This window comes from Numenius arquata, chromosome 2, assembly GCF_964106895.1.
Source record: "Numenius arquata chromosome 2, bNumArq3.hap1.1, whole genome shotgun sequence".
Classification (NCBI taxonomy): Eukaryota; Metazoa; Chordata; class Aves; order Charadriiformes; family Scolopacidae; genus Numenius; species Numenius arquata.
In genome coordinates this window covers 122,762,979-122,780,621 of record NC_133577.1, presented here as the reverse complement: position 1 = coordinate 122,780,621, position 17,643 = coordinate 122,762,979, and the positions used below count along the sequence as shown (strand labels likewise).

The window sequence follows — 17,643 nt, the reverse complement described above, 5'->3', positions numbered from 1 at the left end:
TTCAGCTGTCAGGAAGAGAAGGTTCAGGCTACCCAGCATCTGATAACCTGTTCCCCTAGATTCCTATTTTTCCCGGAGGTCCTTCTTTAAAGTCCGAAGTGCACTAAGAAACAAAAATTGGCTCTCCCTGACTCCGGATTGTGCTGGCTGTCCTACTCATAACAAAATTTCAACACACATGGGCGCAAATCCAGAAAAGCATGTGCATAATTTGAAACCTATGAATAACTCTGGTTAAAGCTGCCAAAGATGGTAGGATGAACAGAGAAACCACTGAATTTCAGAGCAAAAATACAGGATGAAACTGTATCCTCAAATATAAGACTGCAAACTTCAGAAGGCTACTCACTCAGCACTTGTCAAGAAGGATGTTGCTTTTCAGGTTATTCTCATAAATCATTATGGTGTCTGAAATTCATTGAACAATTCATGAGAAATATGTTTGCATTTGATTTTCCTTTTCTTGGGCTTCAGCTTGTTGCGACTTTTAACTCCTGTGGGAGACTGGACTGAATTGTATACGTAATGTTTTTCTACTTCAGCAAAATCATTAGACTTGCATAACCAAGCATTGGATAGAGAGTGGAAATATTTTTAAAGGTCAAATCATAAAACCGTAAACTCCGGGCGGAATTATCTCTAGGGAGTTATATCAAATGTACCACTCCCTTGTATGAAAACTTAATTGATGTCACTTGGTTGAAATTATTACCTCTTGAGCTGAAAGTTGATATGACATTATGTAAGATATCAGAGTAAAAAGCATTTTTCGGATCAGATTTTAAGCCCAGCTTGTAGTGTCACAATTGGTCATTGTAAAAATTATTATTATGTCACAAACAGAGGATTATGATGTCAGGTGGGGAATAAGTGCAGAAGCAGATAAATTCTTAAGAAACAACAGTGATTCTGTTTTAAAGAACTGTCTTCAGAAAGAAAGAATGAGAGAAAAGAAGTACAGGGAAATACACTGCACAGAAGAACGTTTGTTTCCAAATAAGATATTTCATAAAGTTTTCCAGAAGGTGACAGCTGCTTTTTCAAGCACCACATTCTGTTCTCCGTTACATCAGCGTGAATCCAGAGGAATTGCATTTGAATTGTTGTTGCTTTGGATTGACATCAGGGTAACTGAGAGTAAAATTTGGCTTTAACACATTTTCTCAGAAATAGAACCCATTTATTCCCTTCAAAATAGAGAAGGGGGAATTACCACACATCACATGATGTCATGTATCGTTCAACACTTCGGAAGAAAAATGAAGAGCAAGATTTGTTTGAAGTCCGGGTGCTGGGTTTTTCCCTCTTCTTCTCCTTCCAATTTTCACAATTTATTGTGAAACCCCCCGCTTTGCTGAATCACTATATAGACCTTTTGGGCACAAGGGAGCTCTCCTAACAGTTGGTTTTGCCATCATAATAAACCCTGTAAGGACACTAATTCTAGGCTTCGGCACACTGTTCCCTGTCGTTAGCAACATCATGCAAGGAGTTTCAAGGCTCTTTAACAGCAGCTAAAAGGGACTGTTTAAAACAAATTTGTTGGTAAACTTAGGTCTGAGGTGCTTCAAACGGGTAAAGACTGGGCTTTGGGTGCATCACCTTTCGCAATTTCTCCTAAAGTCACCTTCCTGAAGTCACCATGTTTTCCATAACTTTGTCCCGTGGCCAGGGAGGAGGGGGGAGGAGAGTGAGCTTTCAGCCACTAAAAGCAAATGACAAGTAGCTTCAGAACCTAAGTAGTCACACACCAACCTCCTGTCTTCATTTGTATTCAACAGATGCATTGTTTTTTCCCACTCATTGCCTAGTCTGTGTCGATCAGTATAAACAATGGAATTTTTGTCTTTATGAACGTATTCTTGTTCTGTTTCACTTGAAGGTAGAGATAAACATGAAAGAAACTTTTAAAAAAATGAAAGGAAAAAAGCAACCTTCATAGACATATACTTATAGTTTATAAGATTGTTATGTAAAGCTTTAAAAAATACTCTGGAATTTGGCTGAGAGATTCATGAAACCAGTACATGACGCATGTAAGTTTTAAACAGAAATAAAAAACAACAAAAAAGAAAACCTGAGGGATCCATCTGTGAGATATTGTGAAATGCCAGAGAAAATGAAGGTGGCTAATTATGCTAATTTTATGTTATACTATTCATATACAACATGTATCGTCTCTATGTATATACATAGATTGTGTGCATGTATTAGTCCAGCCTTTTTCCATAACTATTTTGGTATAACATAAAATATGCTTTAATTAAATTATTTTGCATGTACAGAATACATGGCTTATTAGTATATAAATTTTTTTTCCTTCCTAGTCTGATCACAAGTCACTAAGGTGTTTGTTGCTAAGTAGCTAATTCTGGTCCAGAATTAACAATTTCTATTGTCATGGGAAATATTTACTGGCAGTACCAGCATCTTTGTCTTTCCTTCTCCTCCAGAGCAGGGATTGGGGCAGGCTCTGAGAGAGCAGAAAGATGTTACACCGTGTCAGCAGATCTCCATTACCCTATGATCTCCAAAAGGTGTCAGGCTGCCGTGGTGCAGTGCTCCTCCCCACATCTGGCCATATGTTTTCTTTACCTACTTTTACCACCTTTACCACTGCTGTTAGTCCTCAGTCCCCGGCTGAGCTGCTCCAGGGAGCTCTGCTCACTAAAACTGCAGCTTCATGCCCTGCTTGGAGAGAAGAGAAAAGAGAGAAGATGGGCTGCAACTCCTCAGACTTAGGTTTGACAGCACTTTCACCAAGCGCAAGTGCTGGTGGAAAAAAAACTCATTATAGAGGCAGGGATGTGTGTTTTATTACCTGGTGCTCTTTGTAGTTATGCTGTCTGTACACACATACAAATGTCAAAGCAGCAAAGTATCCAAAGTATTTCTAGAATTCTTGAGAAACAGAAAGTGAGCTGGGGTTTTCCGTTATTTTCCTAGAGAATTGCTCTAATGGTATATGTGTGTGCATGTGTTCAGCCTACGTTTGAATTTCCAGACAAGATTTATGTGACTGGTTCAGCTCCATCCTAACTTTGTTTTGGATTTCAACACTCCAGGAGACAGAAAGAATCTTTCTTTCCTGTGCCTATATTTACCTGCCTAAAACATCATGAACTCTGATGTCAGAGAAACAAATAGGAAAATAATGTAGTGGGAAGGTTTTCTGAAATAGTTACAAATTCAGTACAGAGCAGGGATAAAGTTCCCCTCCCCTGCTGAAATCCCTATTCACTGGGGATTCAGAGACGGAAAGAGAGAGTTAGTTAATGCTTTCTTAAAGCTTATTTTTCTTTGAATTCCCCCCTCTCCTCTTCTAGCACACACTTCTATGTATTCCTGACTCTAAAAGCATTCACAAAGGTCAAATTATTGAAAGTTCAACTAAGTTTTCCTAAGCTATCACAGTTTACCTACAATTCCTGGTTTCCACAGACTGAGTAGTGATTAAATAGCTATCAGTTTTGGCATCAGAAGCCATAAACGGACTCTTTAGCCCCTACATTTTGTGTGATATTGTTTAATCATCCAAAGACAATTTGCACCCACACACTCTGTTCAACAGAATCAGACTTATAATTTTTCTATGAAAGAAACATCCTCATTAAAAAGTTTTTTCAGTCTAGAAAGTCAAATAGGGCAGATGTATGAAGATGGTTATGGTTTTGTTAGTCTTATATTTTTGTCATATACTAATGAACCACTCAGCATAAGAAGGAAAAAAAAAAACAACAAAGCAAAACAAAACAAACAAACAAACAAAAAAAAAAAACAAAACCAAAAAACAAAAGAAAAAAAAACCAGAGAGAAAAGAAGAAAGGTCCAGAAAAGAACAATGATTGTAGCAGATGTTGCATACATTTTTGGTTTGTGGTTTGCTGCAGTTCACCTGGACTATTTAAAAACCTGTGATGAATGAGTGGCACACAAGATAGTGCTGTGTCTTTCAATTCTTTGACAGTCGGCAGTAAAGGTTACTAAGCAAAATTGCATAGGGCCAAAAGGTTGGCCATGATGGATCCCAGATACAATAGAACTGGGGATTTTCTGTATACAGAGTGATAAGGAGGGACTTTTAGGGATGACAAGAATGACTTGCATGCTATGACAAATGAAGAGGTAGGGATGGGACTGTTGGCACAGTACGTCAAAAACTCAGGATCAATTTCATGTCGTGTTAATGTCTTAGTGTGTGGCCCTAAGCCTCTTGAGATCAGACCTCGAAAGGTATACAGCGGTCTAAAGATGCAAATCAGACCATAAGGGGACTTTCAAAGACAAGTAGGAAAACCTGAAAACCATATTTTGATATTGATCTATGTCTTATTTTTCTGATTTGTAGCATTTTCTTGGGTTTTCTGCAAGAAAATATTTTATGTATTGTCAGTTGTTCCAATTTGGAAAAAAGTATGGGTGATAAAAGCCAAAATTGGATTTGAATGCCGAAATAACTGAATCTGTAATGCATTTGTATGTAATACACCTTGCAAGCTGCTCTTCAGCCAGCAGTGGGGAAAAGGACAGAACTGGTTTACTATCTACCTTTTCAGAGATCCACCAACCATTAAATCTCTCAGGCTAGAGGAGTAAGTCGTTCTGCAGCTGGTCATTTGGGAGGAGACCTTCCGGCTTGATTAGATCTCCCTCAACAAAGTTAAATGTGTCAGGCCTGGAATAGAATTTAAGGAGCCAAAAGTTTCATGGCTGCTGTTGCTTTGTTTTCCCTTTTATAATGATTTTTCTTAAATTGGCTTTTCTCTGAAGAATTAGAACATCAAATATTTCTTTGCATTTCCCTCATCTCCTGTAAAAAAACATATGTCCTTGCCAGTATTAACTCAATGAAGGCCCAACAGCCAATAAACATAAGCAGAGGGACGGAAGTTTCTATATTTGCAAGTTAATAGACTTGGAAGTTTTGTTCAATTTGGATGACTACCCCAGAGCTAATCCATTGGAAACAGAAGCTACTGACCCATACTAGGAGTTGGGGAAAATAAGCTTTTCATAATTTTTATTAATATCGCATGCCTGGCACTGAGCTATTAAGGTGGGTTTCTTTTTTACCATGGGTCTGGGTGTCATGGTTGCCATACATTTGTGTATGAGATGAACGTTAGGCAACAGAGGCCAAAGGAATAGAAAAGGTTTGTTTACGTTTGAAGAGCTATCTGAAAATGCTGCTGTTCAGACAGGCTTATAACCTGTCTACAGAACAGGATGCAAAGAATATTTTTGAAGAATTTGATGAGGTGTTTAATAGACCTGAAAGCATTGTGAATAAAACACATCATACTGATACAGATCCCATTATGCTGCCAAAAGTACAAGCATCACATATAGTACAGTCTCATTAGTCCTGAGAAAAGAAGGAAAAGCTGATTGTGACAAGATGGTAAGATGCAGTGTTATTGAGAGAACGCAGATACTAACTGGTTTGGTTAGCAACCCGATCACATGCAATAATAAGAAATGTTATGGATTTGTGTAGATTCGGGAGATTCAAATAAGGCTACCAAATGCAACATAGCCCAAGGGAGCATTGGGGAAAGACATGTCTAGACTTTCAACAGCAAGAATATTTCCAGATCTAGATGCAAGCCTGTGATTTTTCCAACTCCAACTTGACAAAATGTTAAACTCTACACCTTCAACTCCCTTTTTGCTGATACATTTTTAAATAACTTTGTACTGTGATTGCTTCAGAACTTAAGAAGTGCCACTCCACAAAATTTTAAATCCTTTAAAATCCAGGTGGAAGCAGCTATTTATAACCTCTTGAGCTAATGTGATAATCATCAACACTGTAAAAATAATAGCCGATATACAGTTCAGCAGGTCTGGAAATCAGAAACGTTTCCCTTCACCGTATAGGCCTTTAACAGGTTTCTTTTTTTCTTTTTTTCTTTTTTCCTTCCATAAGAAAAGAGAGAAGAACAACTGTGTCAAAAGGATTCTAGGTTTAGATTCTTGGAACCTAGAGACAGACCTTCATGACATGTTGCCTTCAGAAGTGAGGCCAATATCCCAAGCTCCTCTGCATTGCTGCTTTCCCCTAATGCCAGTTCACAATTCTCTCTGCTCCATTAGCTGGTGCATGCACTGCATCTGCATGAAAAACAACTTTTTTCATATCCCCAGAAGGACTATTTTTAAACATTCTTTTTCATCATGTTTCAGGTACGACCCCATAAAAAGTTTGTAGTGTCCCAAGTAAGAGAGTGACAGTCTGTGACATAAAAGCAAAATGCAGTAGCTGATGTCTGGATCTTCTTAAATGGGATTTTGCTTCTGAAGTCGTTGTGTTGTGAAACTGCATCCCGGGTTTCTCACACACCACATGACAAATGCGCTTATAATTGGGCTCTAGAATGATCCTCCTTTTGGGCTAATAATGATTCAGTTATTCTAATGCACATTACACGTATCATTATGTATACAACTGGAGCAATTTTAAAAGGACCCTTTGCAGAACTGTAAATATTCTGCTTATCAAGCAACTCACCTGCTACGGAAGAAAATAGCAGGGAGCATATCTGAGTTAAGATTTCATATTTCCTACAGGAGTCTGTTCTCTAGGGAGGTTTTTAGCAATCAGATACAGTCTGAGAGGGTTTTTTTTCGCTGATTTTAACCAGAAATTGCACACTCAACCAAAGAAATCTTTCCCTCAAAAATTGCTGGATTAGTACTGCATATCAAAAACAGATTCTGGTAATTCCTGTGTAGTTCTGAGAAGGACCTGATCACATCAATATAAACAAGTAATGACTCATCTAAAACACAGTAAACGATTCTGTACATAAGTACATTTTTAAAGCACACTAAAGACTTTCTTAGAGCAGTTAAGCTTTCAAGAGCTGCTAAGTATAAAAATCACAGCAGCAGCAAGAAGATTTGAAGTAATCATGAGTCAAGTAATACTATTTCTGAGTAATGAGAAACACCAAATGATGCCAACACGTAAGTGAATGAAGGAATAACTCTGCATGGATGGTCAACAGTGAAAGTCCAGACACATCCGAGTATAATTTTTTGTAGGATCTATCAATGTGAAGTTGCTGCACATATTGAAAGGTGGTATAAAAAACTCCAAATCATAATGCCACACAGCATGAGACCAGAAATGTTAAACAGAGCCCACGAGTGCTTGTCTGGGTTTTAAGACTTAAAACACTATATAGAATGTCATATAAATGCCGTTACAGAAAATAAAAATAAAATCTGCAACAAATATGGGAAACAACGCAGAAGAACGGTTGTTCCTTTTGAACTTGCTGAGCAATAATGGAATAATTAATTGAGCTAATAACTGTGGTCTTCTTTTCTTCAGGAGAAGGATTTTATTTGAAGAAGTGAGGGGCATTTAGATTATTACTTTTCCCCTCTCTCTAAACTCAGCAGCTAGATCTCTTTCAAAAGACCAAAGGGGAAAAAAAAAAGGTGAATAGATTGTCATTTGAAAGTGAGTTGTTGCCCACCCAAAATTCCCAGAGTTGACGTTTCTGGCACTTGCAGTAGCAGCGTTGGCCAAATCATTCCTTCCAAGCAGAGCCCAGTTTCGGCTTGGCAGAAGCAACATATGGCAATGGGTGTCTTTGAGACACAAAGCCTCTTCAAGCACCACTGAAGTGCTGCCATTGCCCCTCTCCATATAAGGGGGTGTAGCATATGCTATCCTGACTAGCTGATTAGCACTACTTAGAGCTAAATAGCAGGAGGACGACCCACAGGATCAGTTTCTACCGGCCTCTGTGTCTTTAGACTGGCATGTCCCACAGAGGAAGGCAAAACCTGAGTGGTCTCTCACATGAAGGATGCAAAAGGATAGTCTCTCTCATCTCTCCTAAAATCTTGGAAAAGTTAGCACTCGTACCTAATCCATATGTTTTCTGGGCAAAATATATATTGACTGGGGGCCATGATTTATTTATTTGGTTGCTGGAAAATAGTCTGGACCATTACACATTCATTCCACTTTAGAAAGATAGCATTTTAGCTTTGTACTCTCTTTTTCTTATAAGAAAAAAAAAAAAAAAAAAAAAAAGTAGTCGTGCCTTCTTTATGCAACTAGAAGTAAATTGAGTGTAACAACATCATTGTAAAATGATGTGCTTTCTAAAGTCCTGAATATGGTGCATCTTTTGTGTGTTGTTTCTAATTGTTTGCTCAATACAAAAGGATAATTCATTAGGCCAATTCTCCAAATAATCTCAAAGTGACATGAATTCCTTTGCAGAGTGAATGTCTAGCAAGTAATCCATGGAAAACAGACAGGCGTCTCTTGTCATTTTGGAGCTCTAATCCACTGCCTGGAGCATGAAAATGCTCAGGATAACAAGTGTGGGAATGACCAAAATCAACATTATATTTGGATTTTATTTTCTTAACAATGCTCCTGATCAATAGAATTGCTGAATCTGGCAGATACAATGCCATGGGATTAATTAATTAAGCTCAGGAAGCAGAAGAATTTGTTAAAGAGGAGAGGGGAAAAGCCCCTTCTTTTCCACTGGTGTGTGAACATTAAGCAATGAAAGCAGCAATGACAGAATTGTAGCCCTTGCTTTACCATAGCATCAAGTCTTGTTCTGCACAAGTCTTCAGATTTTAATTAGAACCACACTGACACCAGCATTTTCAACCATGAACTTCAGTTTCAAAGTTAAGACTATTTCCTAGATAATGGTTTAGTAGCTACGTCTGAACACAAAAAAAAAGATGCTGTGTTCTCTAAAATTCAAAGTGTATTGTTGTCATCGCCAGTGGGACTAGATAACTGGTTTTTAACCTGCAGTAAATAATGGTAAAAGGAAGGAAAAGATCTCACTGAAATACTGTCAACTCCGTCACCATAAAGCACTCACAAACTCTTTTTTCTAGAAAAGTGTAGAACAAAATAAAGAGGGCTCATCGCACTTCTTTGATGATGCCAATGTTTTGTGAAGGTCGATTGCCAGCATTTCTGTCAATGTTGCATTAGGAATGTAATACAGGGTACATATCTCTGTAAGACATTACATTCCAAAACGCACATTAAATTGATATTCAGCACAGCACGGGAAATTTAACAAACTGTCACTCACTAGAAGGGGCTTGTTCAGATGTGTGGGAGGGGAGAGCTTAAGTTTGCTTATACGTTTGTATTTACAGCTTCTTAACATTTAGAACACCTCTGGGGATTTTGTGTGTCCTTTTGTTTAAACAAACAAACAGAAATCATTATCTAGTTTCATTGCATAAAAATAGAAGATTGTAATAATCACACAGTCCCAGAAATTGGAAGGTTTGGAACGTTTTTAACTTACAAGAACACTTCAGAGAACACTCCAGAGTAATTTATAAGCCCCTCCAGACCTGTACATGTCTTGAACTGATTGTTGAAGTGGGCTTTACTAGGAATTTCTTTCGCTGACTTGGAGTAGTGCAGGAGGTGCGGAGGGCGGGAGGGTTACAGCAACCTTCCCTAACAAGGCTTTAAAAGCTTCGGTGGTAAAGTTATGCTGATGGCAGACTTTGATACTTGGTTGTTTTTTTTTTTTTTTTTTTTAACTGGGAGCAACCCGAAAAGGATTACGTTACGGGCAGGAGATGTTATTTGTGTGGGTTAACAACATTGTGGGTTGTGTTGTGCTGTTGTTGTTGTTTTTAAAGGGGGGCGTACATCTTTTAATGAGAAACGTAAAATGAAATTATGAAAAAAAAAAACAAAAACAAAAACAAAAAACACCAAAACACCAAAATCCAAGCCCAACAACCTGACAATGACATGAAATGTATAGCTCCGTGCCTTTCTCAAGCTCGGCGGAGGTTTCTGTTCCCTCCTCTAATCTCTGCCGCGATGTGTTTCTTTTTTTCCTTTCTTTTTTTTGTTTTCTTTTATTTTTTTTTTTTTCCTTTGCATGTGTGCTGTGACAGCAGGGGAAAGGGGGGGGGTAAGGGGGGGGGGGGTGTCGAGCTTTCTTGCGCTCCCATTGTCAGCCGCTCTCGGGAGCGCGGGGAGAACCGGTGTCTCCCCCCTCCTCCCTTCCATGTGCGCGGGGAGCGCGGAGCTGCCGCCGCTCCGCGCCCGCCCCCGCCGCTCGGGACCCGCCCGCCGCTCGGGGAGCGGGGCGCTCGCCCAGCCCCGGCCCGGCCCCGGCCCCGGCCCCGGCCCCTGCCCCCGGCCCGCGCCGCCGCCCGCCGCCGCCCGCATCATGCCGCCCCCCCGCCCGCACGCCACTCTCGCCCGGGGGCTGCCTCCTTTTCCGGCCCGCGGCGTGTGCGTGAGAGGGGCTTGAAGTTGCCCCGGCGGCGACGGCGGCGAGGCGGGGGGCCGGGGAGGCTGGTGGCGGCGGCGGCGGGGCGCGGCGGGGCGCGGCGGGGCGCGGAGCCCACCCCCATCACCTGTTACCTCCGCTCCCCAGGTTGCCTGAAGTTCCCCGGCGGCGCCCGGCAGGACGGGGAGCGCCGCGGCTCCGGCTCGCAGGGACCCTACAGTGGCTGCTGCAGCATGGGCTGGCTCAGGGGGATTGCCTTGCTTTCCTTGGGAGTATTACTAGCAGGAAGAGTGAACTGCCAGCATGTGAAGAATAACGTGCCAAGGCTCAAATTATCCTATAAAGGTAAGTCTGTTGTTCTCTCTCGTTCTCGGTTTGCCTCAAAACCTCTCCTCCTTGCCCCGTCGCTCCCTCCCCTCCCCACCTTCCTGGCTGGTTTGCCTTATCTTTCGAAGGGGAAATTGGCATTAGGAGAAATTTCTGAAAAAAAAAATACTTAAAAAGCCACTCCGTGCTGCGGTTGGTACCACGCAGTTTAAACACAGACAAAGAAGAGTTAGTTGCATTTGCAGACAAGGACTCCGGATCGTGCTGATCCGTGGAAGAGTAATTTTCAGTCTTGTGCTATTTCATCGGACTTTACTCTTTCAAACGGGGAGACGTGTTTGGCCACCCAGCTAATCTCTCCCGGGCTGGGCATGTAGTGCAGCCACAATACCAGATCTGTTTCAAACAACACGGAATAGATGAAGATTTATATTTTCCTTTTTTTTAGGCATGAAGTGGTTAATTTTCAAGTCATGAATATTCAGTTTGTACAAATCTGACAATCAGATGCCTAACATAAGCAGTAGATGGTGGGTTTGCCAAGAAACTATAAACTGGAAGAAACAGATCAGTCCAGAAAAGGAGGAAAGGACTGTTATGCCCTAGAAAATACTGCCTATGGATGTTTAATGCAGTGCAATTTATTTGAACTGAGATTGTTTTCAGTGTAGCCTGATGTATTTCATTAGAGATCACAGGGAAGGTGTAACTGAAGAAAGAGAGCTGCGAAAGCTACGTTTTACGTTTGAAATGGTGTAATGCCACTCACACTGCAATTGTCAGTAATTAACTTTTGGTTAATACCGCCAGTATTAAGGAGGGCTCTGAAGTAGGCATTCTTGTCTTTATCAGCATAGTTCCTCTCTAAGTACATTTTCAGAAGAATTCACCAAATCTGGAGAATGTCCAACTAGGAAAGAAGTTTAAAATGTAAGAGCTGTAGAGTATTATTTCTAAAGAGGAGATCTATATATCTATGCACATATACGTTTCTCTCTGAAGAGCTGCCTCCTCATAATTCTCATATTATTGAAGGTGAGAGAAGGAGCAGCAGCCACGGTTCTGAAAGGAGGGAGGAAAAGTAACACACTGCTTCTACAGTGGGGAAAAAAGAGAACATGTGTGTGCATGCTTGGTCATAGATGTCAATCTCAGTTTACAGTATCGTGTCAATACGTCTCTTTGCCAGTAGAAATATGTTTTTCAATTTTTTTTTTTTTCATCTTTCTCGTGCTGCAAATGAGAAGGGGAAAAGTCCTCTCTGATACAAGGCAGACGTCATTTTCGCACTCCAGATGAGGGGGGGGAAAAATTAAACACCTGCAAAACTTGGATGCACTATATGAAATAAAAGCATGTGCAGGGTTTTATTAAAGAACACATATATGCATATTTGTGTGTGTTTAAACATGAAAAGATATATATGGAAAGGACAGTTTAAGGGGTTCAGAATCTGTTCGTTTGGTTTTCATAAGAGAAGCCCTTTACATTTAAACAGAAAATTGATTATTTTGAATAATGGAGTTTGAAGAAAGCTTCTACCATAACTACGTCATGTCAAAAAACTCATTAAGAAACTCAATTGCTTCCAAACTTTCACAATCATACTGAAACTCAGATTAGTATATAGAAGCATAAATGCTGTAAAAATATCTTGTAAAGGGGTTTAAAGGCTAATTATTCATTGTTTATTATTTTTTACCCTTTTAAAGTTTATTGGTGGCTCAAGTCTGCTACCCTTGCTCATACTGACTAAATTCACACAAACTGATTTCAAAGGATGGCCAAATGTTTCTGATAGTGGTTTTCTTTTTCCATTTTATTTGTTTTCTTTTTTTTTTCGCCTCACAGGTACTGTATCCATATACAGTTTAGCAACATTTTGCTACTCTGCTGATTGGTTGTTTTCCAGTTCTGCTCTTGCTGAGAGAAAGGGTCTCATTTTCGTGGTTTTCATGTACATCATACAACAAATTTTAATATACTGTCAATCCTATATGAGCAAAACAGGAAACTAAAAGGAACATTGAAACTGTTTTTATAATTGGCGGATCACTGTAAAAAGAAAATTACTTCAAATGCTGAGCAACCTGATTTCCTATCTAGGAAATAAAGTAAATGCATAGTTAATTCAAAGCAAGTAAAGTCTGAAGACCTACAGGAATTCACACTCTGGCCTTTGATTCATATGTATACTTAATCACCTATATGACTTAAAACGTGTAACCCTAAAACTCAGATCAGACCACTCACATGCTTAATGTTAAGTACCGGTGTAAATGCTTGGCCAGGTCAAGAGGAGCGTGTTGCCTGCACCGCTGCATTGATCCCCAAGTATGGAGATATCGTTAGTAGCCAGGGAAAATGAAGCCTTATCAGCTGGTGCTTTTCCAGACAAATTTTGCTTCCAGCACTGTACTCTATGCACAGATCAACGTTAACACCTTGCGTAGGAACAGCATTAAGAGCTGTAGGTATTGAAAAGATGTCTTTTAGGCACTGAGTGAATACCTTACATGCCAATCTGTATGTCTCAGGGTATAGCTCACCGCTATATGACTATATGATACTACGTGATTCATCACTATTGAAACTGCCAACAATTAGGAAAAGAAGATACCCGGTTACTTACTCATTCTGCCTCTCCACAAAGAGTTGTGGCTGACTAAAATAAACTTATGATATTGAAAAAAAAATACTCAAGGTAAAAGGAATGACCCAAGTGACTTCTCTTTTCAGTGGCTGTCACTGTGCTTTCTTTTGACATGCGTGCTTGTTTTTTTGCCTAAACAAATACCTTGGAGCTAATTGTCAGTCCTTTATTTCAAAAGAAAAGCAAGGATGTATTTTAACTTCTTGTTTTTCTCAACTAATTAGATGTCAAACATAGTTAAAAAGCTCAGGCATTTGCTTTAAAAGTTAGCAAAATGAGTCATGAAGGGTTAAATCCCTGCCAACCTTGATTTCCTATGGTCACTTGTTTTCAAAGGTCCAGTATTAGCTCTGCCATTTCCCAGGTTGCTGGACAGAAGTTTCAGTGAACTCCCATTCTTGCTTCCTCTTAACTTCTTGTCACTCAGCCTTGCAGAAAATTAAAAGTATCCTACAGGGCATGTTACGGGTAGGAAGAGGAAGAGAAAGTGTATAAATGCATATATTAAGGCCATATCTGCAATCTGAAAAGGTTCTTTCTGTTTATGGTAAAACAGAGTTCTGGTTATTTGGTTTATATCACCTTGATTTTGGTGGCATGTTAAAGGAAGGAAATTTGAGGAGAGCACTAGGGAAATCCTTGTCCAGCTGAAATCTGTGATGAAACTCCTGTTCGGTAGCATCAGGGTTTTGCTCCATACATTTTAAAGCTTCCAAGCATTTTCGTCTTAGTGCATGGATTGGAAAGGTTTTGCACAGATGATAGTTATCTCCTCATTCCAGTCAAAGGGAACTAATATGATTAAAGGCCTGATCTAAAGTTCGTTGAAGTCAGTAAATTCTGGATCATAGCCAAAATGTGGCAAAACCAGCTATAAAACTGAAAGCTCAGTTGAGCCCTTCAACCTCTGAGCTCCTCTTTTTGTGTCCTTCAAAGACTTTGTGTCCTTATTGCAAAGTAACAAGAAATGTCATTGTTGATATGTCAAAAGTAAAGGAATCTTTTCTTAAAGAATGTAGGGGGCTTTGTTGTTGGCTTTTTGGTTTTTGTTGGTTTTTTTTTAATCTCATTGTCTTCAATTTCAGTGTCGGTTGTAAGTCTCTATATTGTGTCACTAGGTCACAGGTTCTGTTCAGGAAACTTCTTTTGAGCACAGAGTTCTCAGAAAGATGGTGATCAAGTTGAGTGTGCAAAGTTTAAAACAATAAATATAGTCTTAACTCCAGATGGATTTCTTGTATCGTTTATTGTTTCCCATTTTCTTTTGCTGTCCCCTGTGTGGGGAGGGAACATCACAAACAGAGATGGAACCGGCTACAGTAACCTTTAAATATAAATATCTAAGCCCAGAGAAAGAGAGACATTCCATTAACAATTCCTTGATTTACTATTTTTTCCTAAGGCAACCCCGATTTTTGTCTCCACGAGTAATTCTTGTGAACCCAACTTTCTCAAATCCATCTGTCGCATCCTATTTGTCTATTGAAAATTACTAAATGCTGTAAGTATGTTTTGTAAGAGTACATGTGTGGTTCTTCTTTGTTATTGTTGCTCAATTGGATACATATTACTTGAGAATAAGTAACTGGAAAAGCATTGCACACAGATTTAGATCTATTACTCCCTGGCTCCAATTCAAGCCATATTAAAAATAAGCGTTTTGTTCAAAGTTGCAGTGATAGTGAGAACTACTCCATCCTTGATGTGCAGTTGATTTACAGTTTTATAGAATGGATTTTTATACAGATGAAAAGCTGGCCCTAGTGAAAGCAATGGCAAAACTTCTGTCCGTTTCAATCAGTCCCACATGCTGTGACAAGGGAGGAATGACACCGCACTGAATTACCTGTATGTACGCTAGTATAAATATGATACCTGGTTTGTAGTTTGTTGACCCAGTCTGGTTGTAGTTGATGACCTGCTGGTGGGTTTGATTGTGGTTTTTCCTTTCCATCAAACTCTATAACTCACAATCCAATACCTCCACAAATATTGGGAAAGCAGGACAAAGTGGGAGAAGGAAATGAGGAGAGAAATATTGGCAAGGAAGCCTGCCTTTCTTGAGTTGGGACCAGTATTAGAGTTTGTCTCAGATTTCAAGGTATCTACTTAAAAGAAACTTTTGCTTAAAATATGTTGTAAGAGTACTATCTGAGGGAAAAGTTTTTCTAACACGCCTGAAAAGGAGAGAAGGGCAGCCCAGGCTTAGACAGTGAAGGAAGACAAACTGGTGACATTTGCGGTCTAGGCATGGGCTTGTACCGTTCTTCAGCTTCCACTGTCCCCAACAGCATTTCTGCATGGCTTTGGTGCTCAGTCAGTGCAGGAGGCTGGAAGGCAGTGAAGGTGGCAGACGCAGCCACAGCTTCTTCAGCCTTTTTTTTTTTTTTTTTCACCCCAAAATGACGAGTCTTTTAGAGAGGATCCATGTGTTGGTCTTTCTAATGTTGGCTGAGTGGGGTCTTCACAAGACCTGAGAACTGTCAGGGGAGACTGCAGGACTACCCTGCCTGCCTCTGACACGCCCCAGAGGCTGACAGGAGGGAGAAGCTGATGAAGGAGGTGCCTGAGCTCAGATCTTGCCTATATAGGGAAATTTTCAGCTAGCTAATTAGGGCCTGAGACATGCAATGTAATTGGAACAAGGAGGGTGAAAACCTAGCCCAACATGTTCATTTTGTGTTTCCAACTTTCCCATTTAATTCCAGTGGAAAAAGTGGTTTCTGAATTACAGAGCCTCCCTTTTCTGAGAAGCTGGAGTTCTCTATAATTATTTGTGCTGTACGGTTTGCAAATGACTGAATTATTCATGGAAGGTGCCGTATTGACAGCAATGGAAACTCTACTCATTTGCTGTGGACAAGGTGTGCAGCAGTTACCCCTGCTGTTTGTTACAGCATCTTAAGACATCTGACCTAGTGAGGAATTTAAACATCCATAGTTTCACTGAGCTCAATGGACCTACTGATACGTGAAGCCTACCTTAAAATTTACTTCTGTGCTTGAAGTTTTTTGATCAGGACTGAAGTACCTATCTGTTTGCTCAGGGTTTATTCAGGTGTGTATTTATTCCACAAGGTTTAGCAAAACAATATTTAAAATAAGAAACCCTGTCTTTGCAGGTTGCTACAATGTAAATGGGTTATTTATGATAATCTCTCCTGCGTGTGCATCTGTATATAGAGAAAGCATTTACATGAAGTTCCACCTGAGAAGAAATAACTGAGTGATTTGTATTTTTAACTCTTTTTGCTTGGAAGTGTTTTTCAGTTTTTATTTAATGCATTGCAATGCTCTCATCCTTTTAATAAGTCTATTAGAGAGACATCTTTTTTATTTACTTCCTCTGGCCTGCAGGCTTTTTCTCTCATGTGCTTACCTGCAACACTGCAATGGTAGTACAAGCAAGACGAAGTCGCTCCAATATTTCAAATGTTTTCTACATCAGCTGAAGCCTGAGTTGACGCTAGTTCAATCTGAAGCACCATCAGATCTTCACCTGAGGCAGTGCCTAAGTGACTGAGAAGAAAACAAATCCTTCTAAGTGGTGTCAATGGTTGTGACATTTTCCAGTTGTTTGAAAGCTAAAAAGGGTAAAATTATCTTCAGGCTCCCACGAGCTTATTTTTAAGCAAATGTGTGGGGCGGACCCTGGCAGCTCTATGTCAAAATTTTAAATGGAAGTTCTGTGGCTTGTCCTGGTCCTCTTGTTAATTAAGGTTAAATGTGAAAGTAGCTGCTGGTGTTGTGCTGGTGCTGGTGGGCGATTCAGCGAATTCCTTCCTTTGCAGGACTAAAGTTCCCTTCAGGAATGTCTGCAAGTTCACGGTCCTCCCACATACAGTCTTCATATAGGTTAGCTGCTCGCTTCCAGTAACAGCTGTGGATGGTGAGAATAACTGTGGGGATAGTACATTTACTTGACTTTCCCTAATTTTTTCCAAGTGGGATAGTGCTCCGATGTACAAGACAGAAAAGGATGGCCACAGCTGTTGAGAGCATCAGAAATCTTAAGAGCCCTGTAGCCTTTCTCCTGCACCACAGGAGGTTCTCTGTGGTGTCTTTCTCTTCCTCTGACTGACATAGTCAGCTACGTTAGGCTCTTTTCACTGTCAGTGGAAGGAGAGGTACCTCCAGAGAGTTAATCTTGGGTTATGCAGGCTGAATGAGACTTTAAGGGTGCTCATCGCTTTTCAGTGACTGTAAAAGGAATTAAGCTGATTGTTCATTCATTTAGTTTCTTTCTTTCTGGGAAGGTATCAGAAGAAGGTACCAATTAAATGCTATGGAAGAACTTAGGCTGTATTCTGATCCAAAGCATCCTAATATAAGAAACTGTCTCTGCTTAAATTAATATTTAAAGCTGTGTAAAAATCCAACTGATTAAGCTTATGTATG

General features: G+C 40.0%; 1 protein-coding gene across 2 annotated transcripts in view; it reads left to right on the top strand.

Moving 5' to 3' along the window:
- Positions 1-9,595: 9,595 nt before the first annotated feature.
- SEMA3A (semaphorin 3A) overlaps positions 9,596-17,643 on the top strand; it is a 169,330-nt gene continuing 161,282 nt past the window's right edge. The window contains exons 1-2 of one of the 2 annotated variants that reach the window (XM_074168230.1): positions 9,596-9,608; positions 10,413-10,610. In XM_074168230.1, the coding sequence (XP_074024331.1) occupies positions 10,499-10,610 (112 nt within the window). In that variant the 5' untranslated portion in view covers positions 9,596-9,608; positions 10,413-10,498. Of the gene's footprint in view, positions 9,609-10,412; positions 10,611-17,643 lie in introns of those variants that run through there. The other variant, XM_074168229.1, reaches the window with a different exon arrangement.